The following is a 25,839-nucleotide window of genomic DNA, read 5'->3' as shown; positions in this document are numbered from 1 at the left end:
ACAGGAAGACCTGTCTAAACTTATGAATACTCCGGCCCCAAAATAGTAGTAAACCTTCAAATAAATTTTAAAAAATCATCACACTTTTTAAATAAACTATAAATTACATTAAATAACTATTTTAAACAATAATTTAAATTTTTGCAAAAAATAATTTTATAAAAAAACGGGGCTAAAAATAAACTTACCTTGCTTTAAATTATTTAAAAATAATAAACCTGTGGAAAAAATGTTTTAATTTTAATTAATTGACCACTTACCTTTTAAAATGCAGGCCTTACGCCTGGTTTTTACATTTCTAAAATCTAAAGACTTACCCTCACGGAAAAACCTGTAAAAAAAAGAGTAAGTTCAAAGCGCATGCGCAGACTCCCGCGCGCACGCGTTCGACCTCTGAACCCCTTCGTTCAGAGGAACGGAAGTGCCAGTTTCCCACGCATGCGCAGTGCGTCCAAGAAACCGGCAGTTCCATCGTGTCCACGCGTGAGTACCCCGTGCGTACTCACGCGTTGGGACCTGAATTTCTGGGCCAAGAGCTTGTTAAAAGGTGCTTAAACACCATTTCACCATGTACTTACCAATTTATCAGCTTTTTCACGATGTTCCCGGTGCTCGGGGATCACGTCAGGTAAGTAGGCCGGGCTGTCAATGACTCCCCATTCCTCTGAATAGTTGATAGCTGCAAAAGTGGTATAAAAGCTACCATTTCACAACTGTTCACTTTCCAATCTGAGAAGCTGGAGCCTTCAAGATTTGGAACATACTTTTGAGCTTTATGCAGTTTGGAAGTGTTTGGAATAAACTCTCTATCCACTGTCACCTCCTTGGAACAACCTATCTCACCATTGACAGATTGCTTCTGTCATCTCAACTTCAGCTGCCATCTGAAACATCAGAATGGGCACGATTTATGCTCTCTCACCTTGGTCCTCAGAATCTGATGACAATCACCCGCAGCAGCAGCAGAACCAGGCACACCAGCAGCAGCAACAACAACAGCACCAACCTTCTCCTGAACTACCTGATGCTGCACAGGACAGAGGGCAGCAGCGCAGGGCTGCACCTCACCAGAGTCGATACCCCTACACAGGGTATACAGGCAGAGGATGAACTTCCTCAATATGACAGAACAGCAGTGCCAAAGGAGGCTCAGGCTATCGTGCCAAGTCATCACCGACATTTGCACATTGCTGGAGCAAGACCTGCAACCCAGAGGAAGGGATGGACACCCCTTACCAGTGGCTGTCAATGTCACCAGCGCCCTCAACATCTTCGCCTCAGGCTCCTTCCAGGCATCTGCAGCAGACATTTCCGACATCTCGCAGTCGGCCACCCGCACATGCATCACACAGGTCACTGATGCTCTCTTTAACAAGTCCGCCAATTAGATCCACTTTGCAAGTGATGAAGGCAGTGTCAATGAGCAGGCACTCGGCTTTGGCGCTCTGGCTGGCTTCCCACGGGTGCAGGGCATCATCGGCTGCACACATGTGGCCATCAGGGCACCCTATCAGAACCCAGTAGTATTTGTCAACCGTAAGGGGTTCCACTCCCTCAACGTGCAGCTGGTCTGCAATGATAGGAAGATTATCATCCCTGTGTGCGCCAAGTTCCCTGGCAGCTGTCATGACTCTTTCATCCTGCGCCAGTCCACCATCCCTCAGCTCTTTGCACTGCCAAACAGTCTTTCCGGCTGGCTGCTTGTAAACGAGGGCTATCCCCTGAAGACGTGGCTCATGACACCTTTGAGGAGGCCATTAAATGAGACATTACAATCAAAGCCACATCACCACAAGAAGTGTCATCGAGCAGACAAGAGGCTTGCTCAAAATGTGCTTCAGATGCCTTGACAGATCTGGAGGAGCCCTTCAGTACGTACCAGCCAGGGTCTCCAGAATCATCATGGTTTGCTGCGCCCTGCACAACATAGCGCAGCAGTGAGGATTAGCGCTGGATGAGGAAGACGGTGTAGAGCGCACATCCTCTGAGGCTTCAGCAGAGGTAGATGCAGCCTCCTCACTGTAATGTATATACCTTTAAGGGGGAACTGTCTTTTACAGCTCATGTATACTGCAGTACCGGCAGCGACCACACCTGTATATAGCACTGAGTAGTAATCTGTACAGATCAGTTCCAGTGTGAGCCACGTTTAGTAAACACCTGTTGTACCGTTCTCCTGCAGTCTGTGTCTCATTATACACGGACACAACATTGGCGACAAGGCAAGTTCGAACCTACCTGCAACTCTGCATCACCTCCCGGGGATTCGTTCCTGGAGATCAGTGGATTGGAGGTCAAGGCCAGAGACTTGGGCGTCGACCACGGGCAACCGCCCAGTCATCCAGCAGAGACTCGAGAATTGCGGGGGAGGCTGTCGAGAGCCAGGCTTGGCTTTCCAGTCGAGGTGGTCCAGCGAAACGGGCTGGCAACAGGTAGTGCGCAGACCCTTCCCGGACAGCGGCGGGCAAGAGCCCGACCGAGCGGTACAGCAAAGGACCGAGCAGCGTCGACGGGGGAGAGAGAGAGAGAGGACAGGGCGCAGCCAGTGTTCAGGGGCCGAGCAGCGTCGGAGAGAGGGAGAGAGAGACGCACAGAAACCCGCGAGGCGCCGCCATTGCCACGAGGACCGCCGAGAGCGGCGTTGGCAGCAGGTCAGGAGAAGCGCATGAAACCTACAGGGCGCCGCCATTGCCACGAGAACCGCCGGGAGCTGCGTTGGCAGCAGCGGGGGAGGAAGGAAAGCGCGGGAGACGCCATTTTAAGTCATTGGGAGATGCCATTTTAAACCACACCCAAAATGCCGAACAGTGGCAGTATCACCGCATTTGACAATGAAGTCGAAGATTGGACTACATATGTCGAACGAATAGAGGTATACTGCAAGGCAAATGAGGTGTCAGATGACAAGAAAGCGGCGGTATTGTTAAATTTAATGGGTGCAAAGACATATGGTTTATTACGAAATCTAGTAACCCCAACGAAGCCAATGGAAAAGAGTTTTGAAGACATAGTAACGATACTACAGGAACATTTAAACCCCACACAGCTGCTGATAGCAGAAAGATTCAAGTTTCACAAACGGAACCAGCATAAGGATGAAAGCAATGCTGATTATTTAACAGAACTGCGCAAACTATCGAAACACTGCCAGTTTGGAGCGGGACTGGCAGATACCTTAAGGGACAAGTTTGTGTGTGGGCTTCAAAGTGAAGGAACCCAGAAATGGCTTTTATCTGAAAAGGACCTTATGCTGGAAAAGGCTTGCAGCATTGCGGTATCATATGAAGCAGCAGCACGGGGCGCTGCAGAGATACAACAGAGACCGCAAGAATATGGCACAAACGAAATGTCATACGGAACAGAGAAGTGCTATCGCTGCGGCGGAACAACACACGACCAGAATGATTGCTGGTTCAAAGACAAAGTGTGCAGACAGTGTGGAAAAGTAGGACACATAGCACGAGTCTGCAGGTCGGGAAAGAAAACCAGCAATAAGAAACCTACCAAAGAAAAGTACAAGAAGGTACATAAGATGACGAAGAATAGTTCAGATGAACAAAAGAGTGATAACGACTCCGAAAGCAGGGAACTGAGTTGTCTGAAACTACATAATGTGATCACAACGGAAGATCACCGAACCATTTGGGTCACTCTCAAGATAGCAGTAGTCCAGGTAAAGATGGAACTGGACACAGGATCAGCCCTAACAGTCATAAACCGACGAGACTACGAGCGGTTATTCTCACACATACCCTTGAGAGACACACAAATTATTTTGAAGACGTACACGGGGCAAAAAGTCTACCCCAAAGGAAAAATAAGGGTGACCGTTATATATAACGGTAAGGAAACACCAAAACTAGACCTGTATGTATTGCAAGATGGAGGACCACCGTTACTGGGACGTGAATGGATCCGGAAAATACAACTGGATTGGCATTCCATACAGGCACTGACTGTGGCTGACAAAAATGATGACGACGTCACACCTGGGCGACTGTCAAAGATCCTAACTGACGGGAAAGAAGTGTTCCAGCAAGGACTCGGAACACTAAAAGGCATGACAGCGACGATTAAAATTGAAGAAAACGCAAGCCCAAAATTTTTTAAGGCCAGACCGGTACCTTATGCGATCCGCCCAGCTGTCGAAGCAGAGCTGGAGAGTCTGGAACATTCAGGTGTACTGTCCAAGTTGACTGGAGCAAGCGGGCTACACCCATCGTCCCTGTGATGAAAAAGTAATTGAGCAGCACACCTGGGGAACCAAGGAAGGTTCGCATCTGTGGGGACTTTAAGGTAACAGTGAACCCGGTCCTTCACACCATACAATATCCACTTCCGCGGATTGACGATATTTTCGCCTCGCTATCTGGAAGGAAACGCTTCACTAAGATTGATCTGGCCCAGGCGTATCTGCAAATGGAGGTAGAAGAAGCATCAAAAAAATACCTCACAATCAACACCCATAAAGGTCTCTACCAATACAACCGGCTGGTATTCGGGGTAGCATCAGCTCCGGCTATTTGGCAGAGGGCAATGGAACAAGTCCTGCAAGGGATCCCAGGGACCCAGTGTTATTTGGACGACATCCTGGTCACAGGCGAAAATGACAGTGATCACCTTGCCAACCTGGAGCAGGTGCTCACTAGATTGCAGGAATATGGGCTCCGAGCTAACCGCCCCAAATGCGAGTTTTTTAGAAAACAGATCTCGTATTGTGGCCACGTTATCGATAAAGAGGGGTTACATAAGTCCCCAGAGAAGATTGAGGCAGTAGTCAAGGCTCCAGCACCGGAAAATGTGTCACAACTGAGGTCGTTCCTCGGGCTGGTAAACTACTACCATACGTTCTTGCCAAATTTGTCTACAATACTACACGCACTGAACACCCTACTGCAAACTGGGGTGCCATGGAAGTGGAGTGACGAATGTAGACGAGCTTTCCAGAAGAGCAAAACACTAATCACATCGAAAGAGGTATTGGCCCATTACAACCCAGCATTACCAATTCGGTTGGTATGTGATGCGTCACCCTACGCATTGGAGCGGTGCTGTCGCACAAATTCTCAGATGGCTCAGAGAGGCCAATAGCCTTTGCGTCACGATCACTAACCTCAGCCGCGCGTAACTACGCCCAGATTGACGGAGGCCCTCAGCCTAGTGTGGGGAGTGAAAAAGTTCAATCACTATCTGCATGGGCAGAAATTCACCTTGCTGACTGATCACCAGCCTCTTGTCTCCATTTTTAATCCGAAGAAGGGCGTTCCGGTGATGACTGCGCAATGACTACAAAGATGGTCACTTTTTCTAGGGGCGCACCACTATGAGATTGAATATAAGGGCACAAAACAGCATCGAAATGCTGATGGGCTATCACGCCTGCCACTGCCTACTGCGGAGGAAGCACCAGCAGTGGATCCTGTCGAAATATTCCATTCGACTATAGTTGAATACCTACCGGTAACTAACGCTTGTATCGAAAAGGAAACTCGAAATGACCCGACACTGTCTCGGGTATATGATTTGACGGTGAAGGGATGGCCAGCACATGGCGACTCACTGTTGCCAGCATTCTCGACAAGGAGAGAACAGCTGTCAGTGTGCCGGGGGACCTTGATGTGGGGATCCCGAGTGGTAATTCCACCCAAGTTAAGGGATAGAGTGCTCAATGAGCTTCATGAGGGTCATCTGGGAGGGGTAAAAATGGAAAGCCTAGCCAGGGCTTATGTGTGGTGGCCGGGAATCGATAAACAAATCGAGGCCCTGACCAAGAGCTGCTCAGGATGCCAGAAAGTCCAAAATGCACCGCCACAGGCCCCTCTACACCCATGGGAGTGGCCCTCATCTCCATGGCAACGGGTGCATATTGATTTTGCTGGTCCATTCATGGACTCAATGTTTTTAATAGCCGTGGATGCGCACTCGAAATGGCCTGAGGTCATCAAAATGCCCTCCACCACCACGGAGAAAACTATTGCAGTCCTACGGACCATTTTTGCCAGGAACGGCTTGCCAGAACAGATTTGCTCTGACAACGGACCACAGTTTGTGTCCGAAGAGTTCCGGAGGTTCTTGAAAAAGAATGGGGTAAGGCATTACACATCCGCCCCGTATCATCCAGCCACAAATGGATTGGCTGAGAGGTTCGTACAAACCTTTAAGAAGGCAATAAAGGCTATGTACAATGACAACATTCTGCTGCAGCACAAGGTGGTCAATTTCCTGTTCGCATGCGACACATGCAGTCACCAACCAGGCCCCAGCCATGATGTTCTTTAACCGAAGGTTAAGATCTCGCCTGGATTTGCTCAGACCAAACGTACAAAGAGATGTTGAGAGTAAGCAATTCCAGCACATCTATGAGAAGCCAACAAGGAGCTTCAATGTAGGGCAACCAGTCTTGGCCCGCGACTCCCGAACAGAAAAATGGCAGCCAGGAACGATATGCACACGGCAGGGCCCACTAATGTACACAGTGGACGTTGGGGAGAGCATCGTGAGACGCCATGCTGACCAGATCCTAGAGTCACAGGAACAAGTCAACCCCATGCCTCGCCCATACATACCTGGTGATGAACCCGACGTACAGGTCGCATCTATCCCAGAAATAGTAGCATCGGAAGCTGATGAACCAACCGACGACAGGGGGCCAGAATCGCCTCCGCACCAAGAGCAAGACACTCGGGAAAGGCCCTATCCAGAAAGGACCAGGAAGCCTCCCCAAAGACTGAATATATAAATAGGCTATTTTCAGCTAATGTTGCATGTTAACAGTGTTAATTGTAATTAGTTTGATATTTAATTGTTAAATGAGTGTTATGGTACTGTTAATCTAAAAGGGGAGGAATTGTAATGTATATACCTTTTAAGGGGGGAACTATCTTTTACAGCTCATGTATACTGTAGTACTGGCAGTGACCACACCTGTATATAACGTTGAGTAGTAATCTGTACAGATCAGTTCCAGTGTGAGCCACGTTTAGTAAACACCTGTTGTACCATTCTCCTGCAGTCTGTGTTATTATACATGGACACAACACTCACCTCCCTGCTGCGCCTGCTTAGACACCTTTGGCGGTTATCCTCTGGGCTTTGGAGCCTGTGAGGGCTCTGCCAAAGTCTGCTCCTCCTGCGACTGTGCAGGGGCAGACTCGGCCATCATTCGGGAGGCATCTGCGGCTCTGAGCGAGGGGTTGGTAAGGGGGTGGAAATCTGAGCTCTTGGAGAGGAACCCTCACTTCCATGTCCCTTCCCACCATCATCTCTCTCATGGGCCACCCGCACTTCCTCGCTAGCACGTACCTGGAGAGCCCCTTGCTGCACCTCAGTGGGGCCATGAGGGCCCTCGTCTACACTGACACCCCTCCCAGAAAGGATGTCTATGAGCCTCTGGTTTCTCTCCTCCATAGATGCCCAACTACTTTGAAGTAAAACCATGTTCTCATGGGACTGGCGCATTATGTCCTCCATGCTGGTGGCCATCCTATCCATGGAGGAACTTATAGCTGCCGATGAGTGCGCCACGGTGTTGCTCATGTTTGAGATGGACTCCTCCATTCTCTGCACACTCGCAGTCACCACGGTCAAGAAACCAATCAGAGCCTCCTGCACTTGTTCCTGCAGCTCCATGATCGCCCTCTTCCTGGATGGCCCCCGAGGCTCAATGTCTGCATGCAGCTGAGCAGAGCTAGGAGCGTCCTGCGTCCTCCAATGAGGATTCTCCACTGCTGTCACTGTCCACCATCTGCTCTTGCTCACCTGTGATGTGTAATACACCAGGTGACAACACTACTGTATCTCGCGATGGACGCACCGACGTGTGCATCTCTGCGCTGGTGTTGGCTTGCCTTGTATGAGATGATGCTGCGCCCTCAGAGGCTGGAGGCTCCTCTTGCTCTTCCTCCTAGACAGTGGGGCAGGTGGTGGTGGGGGCGGCGGGGGGGTGGGGGGCGTGCGGGCGGTTCTTGATGGACCTGTGGGAGATTAAAGACATCAGTTAGATATATGAGATGTCGACTGCAGACACATACCATTATCCACATGATGAGCATTCATTTTCTGTTGACATCAGACCACTTATGAGTGACTGATGAAAGCCATGCCAGTGTATTGAAAATAATTCTGTCACCAGGTTCTTCTAATGAACCCCTGTTCCCATCCCCCACTACTGGCTGGTCGGCCACTCCAGCGATATCCAGTGCTGCCTCCTCTGCAGTGGTCAGAAAGGCCATGGCTTGAGGGCCTCCTCCCGTTCTCTCCTTCTCCCTCTTATTGTGGGCTCTCTTTCTGTGCAAGGAAGGAAAGAAGAGAAGGCTGAGTGAGAGTGATGGAATGAGTGTATGGAATGGAATGGGATAGAGCTTTAGAAGGAAACTATGATGCAGGAGGGTGCCAATACCAAATAGCATCCTTTTGTGTTGTTAGTTGATGTCTTTGCATGATGATGAGGCTGAGTGTGAGGCGTGCATAGTAAGATGGGGAACTGATAATGTAGATAGAGAGAGAGGGATGGATGAAGTCCAAGGGATGTTGGGGTGAGTAATGTTGTGCAGGAGTAGGGATGGCAATGCAGAGTGGTGGGATGTGTTGATAGGCACTGTAGCATCAAGGTAATTGTGGTTTTATACTCACTTTCCCTGATCTTAGAATATCATTAAAACTGCACCCAGGTCCGAATGACCACTGACATGCCTGTCACCTCCTGCGCAATCTTTAGCCACGCTGCCTTCGTCTCCTGGGGAGACCTCTTCCTACCGTCAGTAGGGAAGAGAACCTCCCTACGTGCTCTCACTCCCTCCTCAAGAAGATGGAGGAACTCATCACTGAACCGAGGTGCCGCTTTTTGGTGCTGGGAGCACATTGTCCACACATACAGACACTCCCAGCACTGAATTCTGTGAAATTACAACTGACAGCAAATGGGACCGTGGTCCCTTTAAATATACTGGCAAAAATCGCGCCATCTGATGACGTCACCAGACCCACACCTTTTCATTGGGCCGGGAAACGTGCAGGGCAGGCTTAACAAGGCCCATTACGGAAATATCTTTTTTTTCAGCGGGGTCACCCCCTGCCACCACCTTCTCCGGCCATGAAGCCCCCAGGTAGGTGAAATTGTGGCATTTAGTGAGGGGCCTAAAGCTGCAATGTTGGCCAACACATGTGGTGGTTACAATGCTACGTGCTGGAGCCTTTTGTTGTAATTAGCTGACAGGCTCCGTGATGTGTGGAGTACGGAATTACTTTTCCGTCAACAGAACCATTAGAAAATTAGCTCACACACCAACAAATAAATATGCAGTGTTTACTTTTCCAAAAATGTCAGGAGGGCAGAAAACAGAGTTGTGTTTGAAACTAATGAAAGTAAAGTTTAAGTGTCCTCATTCATTTTAATTAGATGCCATAATTCTTTTTGGCATTGCTGCTTTGGATCTCCGTTATGCAATAAGTTTTCTCTCAGCATTTCATCAGAACAGAAAATTGAAGATGGATGAGTTGCTAAATAAAATCAATTTCTTCTCCAGTTGTCCGATGGGTCTGTCAGCTAAGTAATCAAATTCTACCTGTCAGTATATATTAGATACAGCAATACCTGCTTTTAGCTGATTTTTACCCCAAAAATGATTGCAGTGAGATGAAGAATGATTCCCAATCATAACTGTTTACAGTTACTTGTTTCCATGAAAAATGCAGATGTATTATTTCCTCGATTAGTTAATTTTCGTGGAAAAGTGGACACGAGTATAAAGCAGTATTCCCCACTTTACACTTGTGTCAAATTGCTAAGATTAGTGAATGGAGGAACATATAGCCCGAGCAACTGCAAACCTCTTGGGACTATCCTATCATAATAGATCTAATTCAAAAAATATTTAAATGTAGTTTCTGTAAGAAATAAGTTGTTAGAAATCATCAAATGGAATTTATTTTTTCTCTCTTACTGATGATTAATTTGCTTCCATAGAATGTTGTTGAGTTTCAATTCATAATGTCTCTCTGTCTAATACACTGGTATTAATGAGGCATATTGAATAATCTTGCCTCACGGTACATTTATTAATATAGTACGAGTAATAGGAAAGTAGTTCCCAAGTGGGAGCACCTGCTGTGCAACGCTGCTTTCAGTGCCAATTACCTATTTGTATCCCCTGGAAACCAATGCCTGATTTACATATATTAGATGTATAAAAAAATGTACCATACCATAAAGGTATATATGTATCTCAGCACTCTACCTTCCATTGGTACGGTCTTTAAATTCCAACAACCACAAAACAACTTTACTAATTTGTGCATATGGATCCCAGTGTTCTTTTCTGGTCCTGCACAGGTGAGCTTGAAAAGGTTCAGCTTCAATGGCAAGTCAGATTCTGTTTATGTTGCTGTCAGGGGTAGCATTTCTTCCAGAAGTGCTTTTTGAAATGGTTGGCCTCCCGGAATTCCAGTCTGGGCCAAGGCGCAACTGGGCTGGATCTTTGGTGAAGGGACTGGAAAATGGGGCAGAACCAGGTTGTGACTGGATTCTGTGCTTTTTAGTTCCAGCCATTTTACAGTAATGGGGATGGATGGATCGTCCATCCCCTATCCACGTCAACAGGAAGTGCTGGGAAGAGTTTCCTGGGTTACCCTGGAAACTTCACCCTATAAACTTTTGAAATGCCTCAGTGGAACTCTTGCACAATTGATAAAACTAAACCTAAAGTCACGCCAGTAAGACTGTGTGAACAATAGCATCATAGCCCATTATTACATAGCAACAACATAACACATACTGAATTATGTGCAATTGAGTCAGCTTTTTATGAGCTGAGACCACATTCCGGCATCAGACCACTGTCTTGTCTTGGATTGATCTTGGTGGAGTCAATATGATCGGGACTACTTGGATTTGGTGGCTTTTTATCAGAATTTTACCACCATATTTACAGCATTAAGAGCATAAATGGCCTCTTGCACAAGCAACACTAGGGAATTCAATGCCCATAAAAAAACACCTCTGTAGCAATCAATGCCTTCAGGAGTTAAAAAAAATGAGAAAATGACCAAAAAAAACAATGATTACTGTGAAAAGTTTTTTTGTTTATTTTTTAAATAGAATATAATTAGTGACCAATGATTAATTGTTTTCCACAAAGCATCCTTAAGTTAAAGCCCACTGCCTTTGCATCTTTACACCTAAAACACTGGTGTGAAGAAGACACATTGAATAATGTTACATGGCGGCACATTTATTGTGCGGTACCAACAGCAGGGAAGTGGTTCCCAAAGGGATGCAAGGGTACTGCTGTTAATGCTGCCAGCACCTTTACAGTCCCTCAGGAGCCAACACCTGATTCACACACATGATATATGCAAGGAGAAAACTGTTTTGTCTTGCCGGAAGCAGTGTGGAGGAGATACTGATCCCCGCAGAATCATGAAAATTTCAAGCTGAATTTACTTAGCATGCTTCAGCAAGTTTTATCATCAATTCAGCTTGCCCATGCTGTCTGAGACAGTATGTTCTCTAATCCAATCAACAGTATTGGCCATTTAAGAGCAAAAAATATATACTTTTTTACAGAACCAATAAAAATTTGCAGTAAATGGCTATTAAAGTTAAACCATTGCTCTTTTTAACATTGGAATTTCTAAGAAGACTGCTAGTCAAACTCTCTTTATAAGAAATACAACTTTCAGAATATCTCTTTTTTATTATCCAACAGTTTCATTAATTTATTTGAAATGTTTAGTAAATTGAAGTGAAAATATAGATATTTGTTAATTGTACTTAGCAAGTTTCAGATGGCCAATGAAGGAATAACTTACTTGAAAGTGTATAAAAGTGTAGTCAAGTAATTTTGAATTTAGGAATATGCTTAGGAGGTACACTATCTTGTACCTGTGTCCTTTCTGTATATTATTATGTTACATATAGCATGCTGTGTCATATGTTGTGGGAAAAATTAGGTTGCTTTGTGCCTCCCGTTATTGCCCCAGGGGAGTGCTAACAGGGCGCAAAGCCCCTAGCACCTGGGCACAGCGCCGCTGATGCCTCCCACGAAATTCAGCGGGAGGTTAGCGGCGGCAGTAGCTGCTAGCGCCCCATGCCGTTGCACCTCCAGCGATGATATCATCACTGGGCGCAGCGCCCCGCTTGCACCCCGGCCGCAAACTTCAGTTGCGCCCCCTGACCTACCGTCGGACGATGTGTCCAACTGGGTCAGGGTGGCATTTTTGTGGCCACGGTGGCGCAAATTAAAGAGCAGGTGCCGGGCGGCCATTTTTCTGGGGGCCACCTGCCAGCACCTGCCCCCTTTTGCTTCCTCATGACAGGTGCCAGCCACGATCGGTCAGCCCAGCACTCCTCTTGTTTTCCTGGCACCCCGCTCCCCGGTGGTCCAGCAGGGCCCTGGTGCGTGCTGTGCTAGGCCCCTCCCCTTTAATCAGGGGAGGAAGGCCTGTAATACTACGTGCTACGTGCCGATGCGCGTGGCACTATTGCATGTACATAATCTAGAATTGCACATAAATGTGAAAATTACAATTGTTGTTGTAGATCACAGTTACTAATGAATCCACCCCTTTTAAATAATATGGAAATAAAACAGTTTGTTGAAGATTTCAGATATTACACTATAGAGATTTTTATTAAATATAATTTATTGTGTGTATTACTGACAAAAATGATAACGTGTTACTGCATTGTATGCAGCTGGATGTACTGGACAGATTGGGAAGAGGAAGAGATAGACAACATGACAGGAAGAATTGAGAAAGCATGGATGGATGGTTCCAATCGACAGCTCTTCGTAACAACAAGAATGCTATGGCCCAATGGTTTAACCCTAGACTATACCACTGGAATACTTTATTGGTGTGATGCATACTATGATCACATTGAAAGAATCTTTTTAAATGGCACAGATAGAATGGTGAGTGTAATCTTGTTATTGTGTACCATTGCAAATAATTATGTAATTCATGGCACTAAGCCTCAAACTTAATAGGATTTTACAATAAAGCAAACAATGAACACATTCTTCAAAAGTAAATTCCACCCCGGCCTGCAAAATAAAGCAAGCAATAGTAATAGGAGCTCAGTGACGCACTTGTTTCACAGATACTAGTATTTTCCATGGGGTTCTGCACCAACTGAATTCAGTCAAATGAAAAGAAAAAAGGTCAGTTAATTATAAACATTACGGTCTAGATAATCAGCCATGCAGTGTCCTTTTTACAGGTGCATAAACAGCCTCCTAAACCTCCAATAAAGTGTGCAGGTATTGCACGCTGATTACGAGCTGGAAGTGCGCCGCCCGCCATATTGATAAAGGCCAAAAAATCATCATCCAGTGCCTGTGCCTGCAACAGCGTTAGTTTCTTTCCTTATGTTACTAAGGGGCCTGTTTGAGGCCCCCATTGCAAGATTAGTTTGCCCTGAAGCAGCCAGCACCAGCGCCAGCACTGGCTGCACTCAGGAAAACCAGGCTAACCTGGGACTTAAAGGGACTGCCTAGTGGGACACAACCAAGAAGATAAGCTTTTAAAATATATTTACCTGAATGTGAGCTGAAAGGAGCAGGAGAGCTCCTACCAACCCCACATTTAAAGAATGCCGCCACAGCCGCCCCCAATTTCTGCCACTTCAAGGACCGATTGCCCCCTCAGCCACCGATCTCCCCACCCACCCAGGCGACCAATCGCCCCCCCCTTCCTCACTTACCAGAGGGCGGCTGCGAGTGTTGCAGTGGCCCGATCTTCAGACGCTTCGCTCATAAGATGCCTCTTACTCTCCGCAGCTCACCATCTGATAGAAATGAGGCCCAAGGCCCAATACCAGAGGCACCTCGGGCGTCACCATTCAAGCGCACGGATTGAACCCTGCAATCCTCGCCCATCACCCCAAGCGCCCCAACCTCCGTGCAGCCAAAAGCCGCGCGCCTGAATTTCTAGGCCCTCGTGCTTAGTCTGTTACATTCCTAAAAGAAAATATTATATTCACTGCCAAATTTTGTATGAATCATACAAGAACCATAAAAGTTTAAGTTCAAAACATTACGCACAGTAATTATATTTTTGCCAAATACACTTGAAATAGCTTTGTTCACAGCATGATTCTTGGAGCTAAGTGATAAATGTGTTTGTCGCTGATCATATATTTTCTTTTGTTATCAGGTTCTGTTCAGTTTCAATGTTATTTATATTTATTTTTATGCTTTTACAAATATCACAGATCGTATATGGCGGCAAGGAAGTGAATCACCCTTTTGGATTGTCACATTACGGGAAATTTATTTTCTGGACTGAATATACAAATGGAACCATTTTTCAATTGGACTTGATAGCAAGAAATGTTTCACTGCTCCGAAGAGAAAGGCCACCATTGTTTGGACTGAGGATCTACGATGTTCAGCAACAACGACAGCTACAAGGTACTATACATGCATGATGCTGACACAAGATAATTTCTTAATTTAATTGGGCAAATCTCTAAAAATAAATTATGTAAGGATAAGGTAGTAGTTATTTTTGCAAATCTAGCTAGTCATTATTTCTTGTTATGAGAAACTTAAATAGGACAGCTAAACAAAAGAATAAAAATAACATTAATCCATCATGATTTATAAATCCTATTAAAATGCAAAATAACACAGTAAACACAGAGCAAGAAATCTCTTGTGGGGATTGCTGTGATACATGTGACACTTCTCAGGGGTGTCTGAGCATTCATTTATGAACGGATAGAATCGTGTCTGATATGTGCTATCTGAGCAGTTTTCTTTACAAACACACACTACAAGCATTATTTTCCATTTGTACCTTGTCCTCACGCAGATGAGCTCCTAAAAATTGTGGCAAATTAAAAATGGCACCACAGTGCAGCCGTAATATACAGAGAGAGCCTTTCCTGGAGAAAAATGAAACTTCATAGACTATAGGGGTATATGTTCATGTTCTGTGGCTTTATATGTGAAGACATCAATATCAACAGAATATTCTGTTTATATCAAAGCTGTGATTAGCCATAGCCATGAACTATATATATGCACATGGACAAAAGTTTTTTGTTTAAATGTCTCTTTCTTTAATTATCGCTTTGCTGGTCTCTTTCTTTATTTGTTCCTGGGATGTGGGTGTTGGTGGCAAGATCAGCATTTATTGCCCATTCCTAATTGCCCATGAGAAGGTAGTAGTGAGCCGGCTTCTTGAACCGCTGCAATGCGTGTGGTGAAGGTACTCCCACAGTGCTGTTAGGGGGGCATTCCAGGATTTTGACCAAGCGACGATGAAGGAACAGCGATATATTTCCAAGTCAGGATGGTGTGTGACTTGGAGGTGAACTTACAGGTGTTGGTGTACCCATCCGCCTGCTGCCCTTGTCCTTCTAGATGGTAGAGGTCGGGGGTTGGGGAGATGCTGCTGAAGAAGCCTTGGCGAGTTGCTGCAGTGCTTCTTGTAGAGGGTACACACTGCAGCCACGGTATGCCAATGGTGGAGGGAGTGAATGTTTAAGGTGGTGGATGGAGCTACACTCATCCAGGCAAGTGGAGAGTATTCCATCACACTCCTGACTTGTGCCTTGTAGATGGTGGAAAGGCTTTGGGGAGTCAGGAGATGAGACACTCGCCACAGAATACCCAGCCTCTGACCTGCTCTTGTAGCCATAGTATTTATGTGGTTGGTCCAGTTAAGTTTCTGGTCACTGGTGACCCCCAGGATGTTGAGGGTGGGGGATTCGGCGATGGTAATGCTGTTGAATGGCATGGGGAGGTGGTTAGACTCTCGCCTTTTGGAGATAGTCATTGCCTGGCATTTGTGTGGCGCGATTGTTACTTGCCACTTATCAGCCCAAGCCTGAATGTCATCTAGGTCGCGCTGCATGCGGGCATGGACTTCTTCATTATCTGAGGAGTTGTGAATGGAACTGAACACTGCAGTCATCAGTGAACATCCCCACTTCTAACATTATGATGGAGGGAAGATCATTGATGAAGCAGCTGAAGATGGTTGGGCCTCGGACACTGCCCTGAGGAACTCCTGCAGCGATGTCCTGGGTCTGAGATGATTGTCCTCCAACAACAACAACCATCTTCCTTTGTGCTAGGTATGACTCCAGCCAATGGAGAGTTTTCCCCCGATTCCCATTGATTCCAATTTTACTAGGGCTCCTTGATGCCACACTTGGTCAAATGCTGCCTTGACATCAAGGACAGTCACTCTCACCTCACCTCTGGAATTCAGGTCTTTTGTCCCTGTTTGGACCAAGGCTGTAATGAGGTCTGGAGCCGACTGGTCCTGGCAGAACCCAAACTGAGCATCAGTGAGCAGGCTATTGGTGAGTAAGTGCCACTTGATAGCACTGTCGACAATACCTTCCATCACTTTGCTAATGATTGAGAGTAGACTGATGGGGCGGTAGTTGGCTGGATTGGATTTGTCCTACTTTTTGTGGACAGGACATACCTGGGCAGTTTTCCACATTGTTGGGTAGATGCCAGTGTTGTAGCTGTACTGGAACAGCTTGGCTAGTTCTGGAGCACAAGTCTTCAGCATGACAGCCGGAATGTTGTCTGGGCCCATAGCCTTTGCTGTATCCAGTGTGCTCAGCTCTTTCTTGATATAATGTGGAGTGAATTGAATTGGCTGAAGACTGGCATCTGTGATGGTGGGGACCTAAGGAGAAGGCCGATATGGATCATCCATTCGGCACTTCTGGCTGAAAATGGTTGCAAACACTTCAGCCTTGTCTTTTGCACTCACATGCTGGGTGCCATCATCTTTGAGGATGGGGATATTCATGGAGCCTCCTCCTCCCATTAGTTGTTTAATAGTCCACCACCATTCACAACTAGATGTGACAGGACTGCAGAGCTTTGATCTGATCTGTTGATTGTGGGGTCGCTTAGCTCTGTCTATAGCATGCTGCTTCCGCTGTTTAGCATGCATGTAGTCCTGTGTTGCAGCTTCCCCAGGTTGTCACCTCATTTTTAGATACACCTGGTGCTGCTCCTGGCATGCTCTTCTGCACTCCTTATTGAACCAGGGTTAGTCCCCTGGTTTGATGGTAATGGTAGAGTGAGGGATATGCTGGGCCATGAGGTTACAGATTGTGGTAGAATACAATTTTGCTGCTGCTGATGGCCCACAGCACCTCATGGATGCCCAGTTTTGAGCTGCTAGATTTGTTCTGAATCATTTTGCATGGTGGTAGTGCCACACAACACAATGGAGGGTGTCCTCAGTGTGAGAAGGGATTTTCTCTCCACAAGGACTGTGCGGTGGTCACTGCTACCAATGCTGTCATGGACAGATGTATCTGTGACAGGTAGATTGATGAGGACAAGGTCTTTTCCCTTGTGTTGGTTCTCTCACCACCTGTCGCAGGCCCAGACTGGCAGCTATGTCCTTCAGGACTCGGCAAGCTCAGTCAGTAGTGGTGCTACTGAGCCACGCTTGGTGATGGACATTGAAGTCCCCCACCCAGAATACATTCTGTGCCCTTGCTACCCTCAGTGCTTCTTCCAAGTGGTGTTCAACATGGAGGAGTACTGATTCATCAGCTGAGGGAGGGTGGTAGGTGGTAATCAGCAGGAGGTTTCCTTGCCCATGCTTGACCTGAAACCATGACACTTCATGGGGTCCGGTGTCAATGTTGAGGTCACCAAGGGCCACTCCCTCCCGACTGTTTCCCACTGTGCCACCACCTCTGGTTGGTGTGTCCTGCCGGTGGGACACAACATACCCATGGATGGTGATGGAGGAGTCTGGGATATTGGCTTAGAGGTAAGATTCTGTGATTACGACTATGTCAGGCTGTTGCTTGACTAGTCTGTGGGACAGCTCTCCCAATTTTGGCACAAGTCCCCAGATGTTAGTGAGGAGAACTTTGCAGGGTCGACTGGGCTGGGTGTGCTGTTGTCATGACCAGGTGGTCCATCCAGTTTTATTTTTCTTATTGTTTTTCGTTGCAGTTTGTTGCAACTGAGTGGCTTGCGAGGCCATTTCAGAGGGCAGTTAAGAGTCAACCACATTGCTGTGGGTCTGGAGTGACATATCGGCCAGACCAGGCAAGGACAGCAGATTCCCTTCCCTAAAGGACATTAGTGAACCATTGTCGTAAAAATTGTTGTTACAACAATCAAATAGTTTCATCAAATCAAATCAAATCAAATCAACTTTTATTGTCATTGTTAGTGCACAAGTGCAGTACAACGAAATGTAGGCTTGCGGCTCCCGAGAGTGTACAATTTGGATTAGGACACTTAAACATTTCAACATACATTCGTACATATATATTAGCATAAATATGACCATAATAAAGTGCATCGGCAGATGTGCAGGCTTTAGTGTTTATTTGTGGAGTTCAGTAGGATGACAGCCCTGGGAAAGAAGCTGTTCCTAAATCTGGTCGTACGGGTGCAAATGCATCTGTAGCGTCTTCCAGATGGTAGGAGGGCGAACAGACTGTGGCTGGGGTGGGTAGTGTCTTTGATGATGGACCGTGCCCTCCGTAGGCAGCGTTTCTGATATATATGTTCTATGGTCGGTAGCCGGGTGCCGGTAATGCGTTGGGCAGTTTTGACTACCCGCTGCAGGGCTTTCCGGTCATGGGAGCTACAGCTGCCATACCATACCGTGATACAGTTTGTCAGGATGCTCTCTATAGTGCAGCGGTAGAAGTTAGAGAGGGTCGGGGGTGACAGATTACATCCCTTCAGCCTCCTCAAGAAATATAGGCGCTGCTGGGCCTTCTTCACCAGAGAGGAGGTGTTGAGGGACCAGGAGAGGTCTTCCGTGATGTGGACTCCGAGGAACTTAAAGCTGGCCACCCTTTCCACCTCCGCCCCATTGATGTGGATGGGGGTGTGACTTCCGCCTTTGGACTTCCTGAAGTCCACGATTATTTCCTTTGTTTTCTTGGTGTTAAGGGCCAGGTTGTTGTCGGCGCACCACTTCACGAGATGCTGGACCTCCTCCCTGTAGGCTGACTCATCGTTGTTGGTGATCTGGACTACTACCGTGGTGTCACCTGCAAACTTGATGATGGTGTTGGAACCATTAACAGCCACACAGTCGTGGGTGAAGAGGGAGTAGAGGAGGGGGCTCAGCACACATCCTTGTGGGGCCCCCGTGTTCAGGGTCAGGGAGGGGGAGGTGTGGTTACCTAATTTGACAGACTGGGGTCTGTTTGTTAGGAAGTCCAGGGTCCAGTTGCAGAGGGAAGTGTTCAGGCCAAGAGTTTGGAGTTTGGTGGCCAGCTTGTTGGGGACGATAGTGTTGAATGCTGAGCTGCAGTCTATAAACAACATTCTGATGTAGGTCTCCTTACCATCTAGGTGATTCAGTGCCGAGTGTAGAGCAGTTGTGATTGCATCCTCCATTGATCTGTTTGCCCGATAGGCAAACTGGTGTTGGTCAAGGGAGGCAGGAACACTGGCTTTGATGTGGGCTAAGACCAGTCTCTCGAAACACTTCATTATGATGGGTGTGAGTGCGACAGGTCGATAGTCGTTCAGACACGTCACAGCCGCTTGTTTAGGCACAGGAATGATGGTGGCGGTCTTGAAGCATGTAGGGACTACTGCCTGGGCCAATGACAGGTTGAAGATGGCGGTGAAGACATCAGCCAGCTGATCAGCACATTCCTTGAGTACCCGTCCAGGGATGCTATCCGGTCCAGTAGCCTTTCGTGTGTTCACTCTGCGTAGAGCGCAGAGCGCCCCTTACGTCGGAGGTCACCATTACTAATACTAGCATTTTATTCTGCTTTATATTAATTGAATATAATTTTATTCTGCTTTATATTAATTGAATATAATTACCGCTGCTGCTGTGGTGGGATTTGAACTCATGTCTCTGGATCATTAGTTCAGGCCTCTGGATTATTAGTCCAGTAACATAACCACTATGCTTCCATTCCTCTCTTCATTGTCTGTGACTATTTTTCTTACTCTCCTTTATGTATTTCACTGTGTTTATGCCTCTCTCTTTTATCTGACTGGTACCTGAATGCTCCTCATGTATTTCCTCTCCTCCTTTTCTTTATGGATCAAGCTACCTGTGTTTCTTTTCACCTACCATGGAGACTTGAAGGCAGACTGGGGCTAAAACTCTGATAGTCACAAAAACTATTTGTCTCTCGAAGAGGGGGGGGGGTGGGTGGAACATATCGAATCTTGTCTTTCTGCAAGGAAATGTAATGGCTCGGAACCAGGGCTGAAGGCCAAGCCTCTGAGGAAGTGAGCAGAGTTTTTGAGGTTTGGGCTCAGATTTGGAAAAAGCAGGGAAACTGAAGCCGAAGCCTTGGAAGTAGTTGGAAGGCTGCAGCTGGGTTTGAGAGAACAGAGCGGTGTGGACTTGATTTGAGAGTCAGTCTGGGAGTTCAGGGATTGGTTACGGTAACCACATAAATAATATTGTGTCAACAGTCATATGGTTAACACATGCTAATCACATCTGTCTGACCTGATACGGAACTATAAACAAAATATTTTTACATTAATGTCATAAATTGTTATAAAAATACTCAGTGATTCCGATGTTATAAATACAAAGCATGCAGTGGACATTAGGGAAAGAATGTATGGTAGGCCAGACCCACTTCCAGGGAACAGAGTAAAGACAGGCTCAAGGAATGCAGCAGAGATGGGCCCGATGCTGGGAGCAGAGCAAGTTTGGGCTTGTGCCGAGCTGAGGTGGATTCTGGGTCAGGATGTGGAGGAGAGGTGGGTAGTCCAGAAAAGCAGGACATCCTGGTACTGAGGCTTGTGGATAACTGGGAAGCCAAGTGGAGAGGCATGGGGCATTCAAAACAGGTGTCGACAGCATCTGTCTGGGAAGAGTGAGGCCCTGAAGGGGAGACTAGCAGCACTGGCCAGTGAGCTGAAGGTGTCAGCAGGGTTTAGAACTTTGCAGTGAATGATTTTTGAGCACACTGTTGGCACGTTGTTTACCTCACACCAGGGAGAGAAAGGCAGCTGGCCAAAAGGTGGAAAAATAAGGTCTTTGTGCTCGTTTGAGGGCTGAGTCCGTGCTCCCAGTAGAAAAACGCAGCCTGTATGCCTGCGGTACACTCCCTTGGAAAATAGAAGTGCGGTATGGGCCCTTTGCTTTCTTGCTCAAGTGAGGCTTTAACTAGACAGGCTGAGTCAGTCCAAACAATCAAGTATTAGGGATGGTGTACCTAAGGGCAGGGGCATTCATGAGGTCTCATGAAATATCTCAGACTGCGCAGAGAATATTGTTGGCTTGATTAGAAGATGGGATTAGATTTCTAAGCAGGATTGTAACTCCTTTCTAAAGTGTTGAACTTGTATGTGTGTATTATGTTGTACATTTTATTTTAAGGGGAATATAATAGAGTGGGTGAGAAAACAGTCATGTTAGTTGTATTTTTGGGGAATTGGTTTTGCTGTGGCTAGGATATTTTTAGGTAGAATATGATTGCGGGGAAATTTAAAAAATTGAGGAGAAAGATTTTGTGCAACATGACTGGAGAATAATGGAAAATATTGGTGGCAGAGACTTCAGCCATAATATGGCCCTGCACTCTGGAAGTCTCTACTAAAACCATGCGTCTTTCTGCATTCCTCCACTCCAAATGCCACAATATATATCTGTACTGTAGTGTCCGAGGATCAATAATACTCAGACTGCAGGAGAACAATAAAACAGGTATTTACTGAACAGAGAGTAATTCAAGTCTGAAGTACAGAAGCCTGCTATGGCTTTATATACAGGGGTGGTCACTGCCAGTACTGCAGTATAGAATCAGTTCTTCTCTTAAAAGGTACATACACAACAATTCCTCCCCTTTTAGATAAACAGTACATAACATTCATTTAACAACTAAATAATAACTAATTACAATTACAATTTTCTCTGTACTATATACATCAACTGAAATAATCATTTATAAGTTCAGTCTTTGAGGAGGCTTCCTGATCCTGACTGGATAACGCCTTTCTCGAGTATCCTGTTCTTGCGGCGGAGTTGATTCTGGCTCATTGTCATTGGTTGGTTCGTCAGCTTCCAATACCACTGCTTCTGAGGTAGACGCAATCTGTACTTCGGGTTCATCACCAGGTGCACCTGCTCGTGGTATGGGTTTGGCTTGTTCCTGTGACTCTAGAATCTGGTCAGCATGGCGTCTCATGATGCTCTCTCCAACATCCACTGTGTACATTAGTGGTCCCTGCTGTGTGCATATCGTTCCTGGCTGCCATTTTTCTGTTCGGTAGTCGCGGGCCAAGACTGGTTGCCCTATCTTGAAGCTCCTGGTTGGCTTCTCATTTATGTGCTGGAATTGCTTATCCTCAACATCTCATCTTATGTTTGGTTTGAGCAAATCCAGGCGACATCTTAGCCTTCGGTTGAAGAACATTATGGCTGGAGTTTGGTTGGTGACTGCATGTGTCGCATTCCGTAAGCAAACAAGAAATTATCCACCTTGTGTTGTAGTGGTATGTCGTCATTATGCATTGCCTTTATTGCCTTTTTAAAGGTCTGAACAAACCTCTCAGCCAATCCATTTGTGGCTGGATGATACGGGGCAGATGTGTAATGCTTCACCTCATTATTCCTCAGAAACCTCCAGAAATCCTCGGAGACAAACTGTGGCCCATTGTCGGAGCAAATCTGTTCTGGCAAGCCATTCCTGGTGAAGATGGTCCGTAGGACTGCAATAGTTTTCTCCGTGGTGGTGGAGGACATTTTGATGACCTCTGGCCATTTTGAATGGGCGTCCACAGCGATTAGGAACATTGAGTCCATAAATGGACCAGCAAAATCCACGTGTACCCGTTGCCATGGAGATGAGGGCCACTCCCATGGATGTAGCGGGGCCTGTGGTGGAGCGTTTTGGACCTTCTGGCATCCTGTGCATCTCTTGGTCATATCCTCAATTTCTTTATCGATTCCCGGCCACCACACAAACGCCGTGGCTAGACTCTTCATTTTTACCCCTCCCAGATGACCCTCATGAAGCTCATTGAGCACTCTATCTCTCAACTTGGGTGGAATTACCACTCGGGATCCACACATCAAGTTCCCCCGGCACACTGACAGCTGTTCTCTCCTTGGCAAGAATGCTGGCAACAGTGAGTCGCCATGTGCTGGCCATCCCTTCACCGTCAAATCATAGACCCGAGAGAGTGTCGGGTCATTTCGGGTTTCCTTCTCTATACTTGAGTTTGTAACAGGTAGACATTCGACTATGGTCGCATGGAATATCTCAACAGGGTCCACTGCAGGTGCTTCCTCTACTGTAGGCAACGGTAGGCGCGACAGCCCATCAGCGTTTCCATGCTGTTTCGTCCCCTTGTACTCTATGTCGTACTGATGTGCCCCTAGAAAAAGTGACCATCTTTGCAGCCGTTGCGCTGTCATCACCGGAACGCCCTTCTTTGGGTTAAAAATGGAGACCAGGGGCTGATGATCAGTCAGTAGGGTGAATTTCTGCCTGTGCAGATAGTGATTGAACTTCTTCACCCCCCACACCAGGCTGAGGGCCTTCCTGTCAATCTGGGCGTAGTTACACTCGGCTGAGGTTAATGAGCGTGACGCAAAGGCTATTGGCCTCTCTGAACCGTCAAGGAATTTGTGTGACAGCACCGCTCCGATGCCGTAGGGAGACGCATCACATGCTAACCGAATCGGTAGTGTTGGATTGTAGTGGGCCAATACTTCTTTTGAAGTGATTAGGCATTTACATTTCTGAAAGGCACCCTTACACTCATCACTCCATTTCCATGTTACTCCAGTTTGCAGTAGGGCGTTCATTGGGTGCAGAATTGTAGATAAATTCGGCAAGGACTTATGGTAGTAGTTCACCAACCCGAGGAACGACCTCAGTTGCGACACATTTTCCGGTGCTGGAGCCTTGACTACAGCCTCAATCTTGTCCGGCGACTTATGCAACCCTTCCTCATCAATCATGTGGCCACAATACGAGATTTGTCTCCTGAAGAACTCGCATTTGGGGCGGTTGGCTCGTAGCCCATATTCCTGTAATCTCGTGAGCACCTGCTCCAGGTTGGCAAGGTGTTCACTGTCATTTTCGCCCGTAACCAGGATGTCGTCCAAATAACACTGGGTCCCCGGGACCCTTGCAGGACTTGTTCCATCGCCCTCTGCCAAATAGCCGGGGCTGATGCTACCCCGAATACCAGTCGATTGTACTGGTAAAGGCCTTTGTGAGTGTTTATCGTGAGGTATTTCCTAGATGCTTCTTCCACCTCCATTTGTAGATACGCTTGGGCCAGATCAATCTTTTTAAAGCGTTTCCCTCCAGATAGTGAGGCGAAAATATCTTCTATCCGTGGAAGTGGATATTGTACTGTGTGCAGGACTGGGTTCACAGTTACCTTGAAGTCCCCACAGATGCGAACCTTCTTCGGTTCCCCAGGCGTGCTGCTCAATTATTTCTTCATTACAGGAACGATGGGTGTGGCCCACTCACTCCAGTCTACCTTGGACAGCACACCCGAATGCTCCAGACTCTCCAGCTCTGTTTCAACGGCTGGGCGGATCGCGTAAGGTACCGGTCTGGCCTTAAAAAATTTTGGGTTTGCGTTATCTTCAATTTTTATCATTGCCGTTACTCCTTTTAGAGTCCCAAGTCCTTGTTGGAACACCTCTTTCGCGTCAGTTAGAATTTTTGACAGTCGTCCAGGTGTGACGTCATCATCCTTTTTATCAGTCACAGTTAGCGCCTGAATGGAATGCCAATCCAATTCTATTTTTTGGATCCATTCACGTCCCAATAGTGGTGGTCCTCCATCCGGTAGTATATATAGATACAGTTTCTGTGTTTCCTTGCCGTTGTATTCAACTGGCACCCTTATTTTTCCTCTGGGGTAGACATTGTATTGAATCTTTCTGCTATCAGCAGTCCGGAAGGGTCAGCGCACTACCTGCTACCAGCACGACTTGCTGCAACACCTCGACTGGGGAGCCAGGCCCAGCTCTCCACAGCCTCCCCTGCAACTCTCCGATGGATCCCTGGGCGGTTGCCCGCGGTCGACGCCCGCCGTTCTGACTTCGACCTCCAAGAAGCTTCTCTTCAGGGAAAAGATCCCTGTGAGGTGATGCAGTACTGCAGGTGAGTTCAAACCTGCCCGTCGCCAGTGTAGTGTCCGAGGATCAATAATACTCAGACTGCAGGAGAACAATAAAACAGGTATTTGCTGAACAGAGAGTAATTCAAGACTGAAGTACAGAAGCCTGCTATGGCTTTATATACAGGGGTGGTCACTGCCGGTACTGCAGTATAGAATCAGTTCTTCTCTTAAAGGTACATACACAACATGTACGACCATGTCTTCAGTCTCTTTCGCTATTCATGGTCAGTTTCCACTTTCTTCCATTTTTTAGTGAAGCCCTCTGGGACATTTTACTGTGTGAAAACTGCTATATAAATGCAAGTTACTCTTGTTGCTGTTCTTCTTGTTGCTTGGTTCGATGAAGCTTCCAGGCTCTGGAAGAGTAAAAAAACATCGTCATCCCCATTTACGCATCAATGGGACACTTTCATAGAAACGTCATGACAAAACTTCAAGGAAGGAGGGGTACTTGTTGCATTCTAGAAGGACTTAATAGTGAGCTGATTCACTGAATACCGCAATTGTGTTTCAGCAGGACTGAAACAAATTCTAGATTATGTTCAAAATATTAAAATAATGAATTTAAGTAAAATTAATTATGTAATTACTCTGTGCATACTTTACAATAATCATAATTGGAAGTTTACAGAGCCTCTATTTTCACAGAGGTTATATATGTGTATTTTGAAATAGGTGTTCTGGTTTTCAACTCTTCCAATACTCTTCCAAAACCACTTCACTTTGTGACATGGCT

At 46.6% G+C, this 25,839-nt stretch overlaps 1 protein-coding gene across 1 annotated transcript in view; it reads left to right on the top strand.

The window, feature by feature from the left end:
• Positions 1–25,839, top strand: part of LOC147120556 (low-density lipoprotein receptor-related protein 1-like) — a 2,135,446-nt gene that overhangs the window by 1,123,052 nt on the left and 986,555 nt on the right. The window contains exons 13-14 of the mRNA XM_085986655.1: positions 12,695–12,914; positions 14,216–14,414. Coding sequence (XP_085842781.1) covers positions 12,695–12,914; positions 14,216–14,414 — 419 coding nt within the window. The remainder of the gene's footprint in view (positions 1–12,694; positions 12,915–14,215; positions 14,415–25,839) is intronic.

This window comes from Somniosus microcephalus, chromosome 4 (assembly GCF_052327205.1).
Source record: "Somniosus microcephalus isolate GS21.2 chromosome 4, FLI_Smic_1.0, whole genome shotgun sequence".
Lineage (NCBI taxonomy): Eukaryota > Metazoa > Chordata > Chondrichthyes > Squaliformes > Somniosidae > Somniosus > Somniosus microcephalus.
The sequence above is the reverse complement of the archived record's forward strand: the minus strand, read 5'-3'. Positions and strand labels throughout refer to the sequence as shown.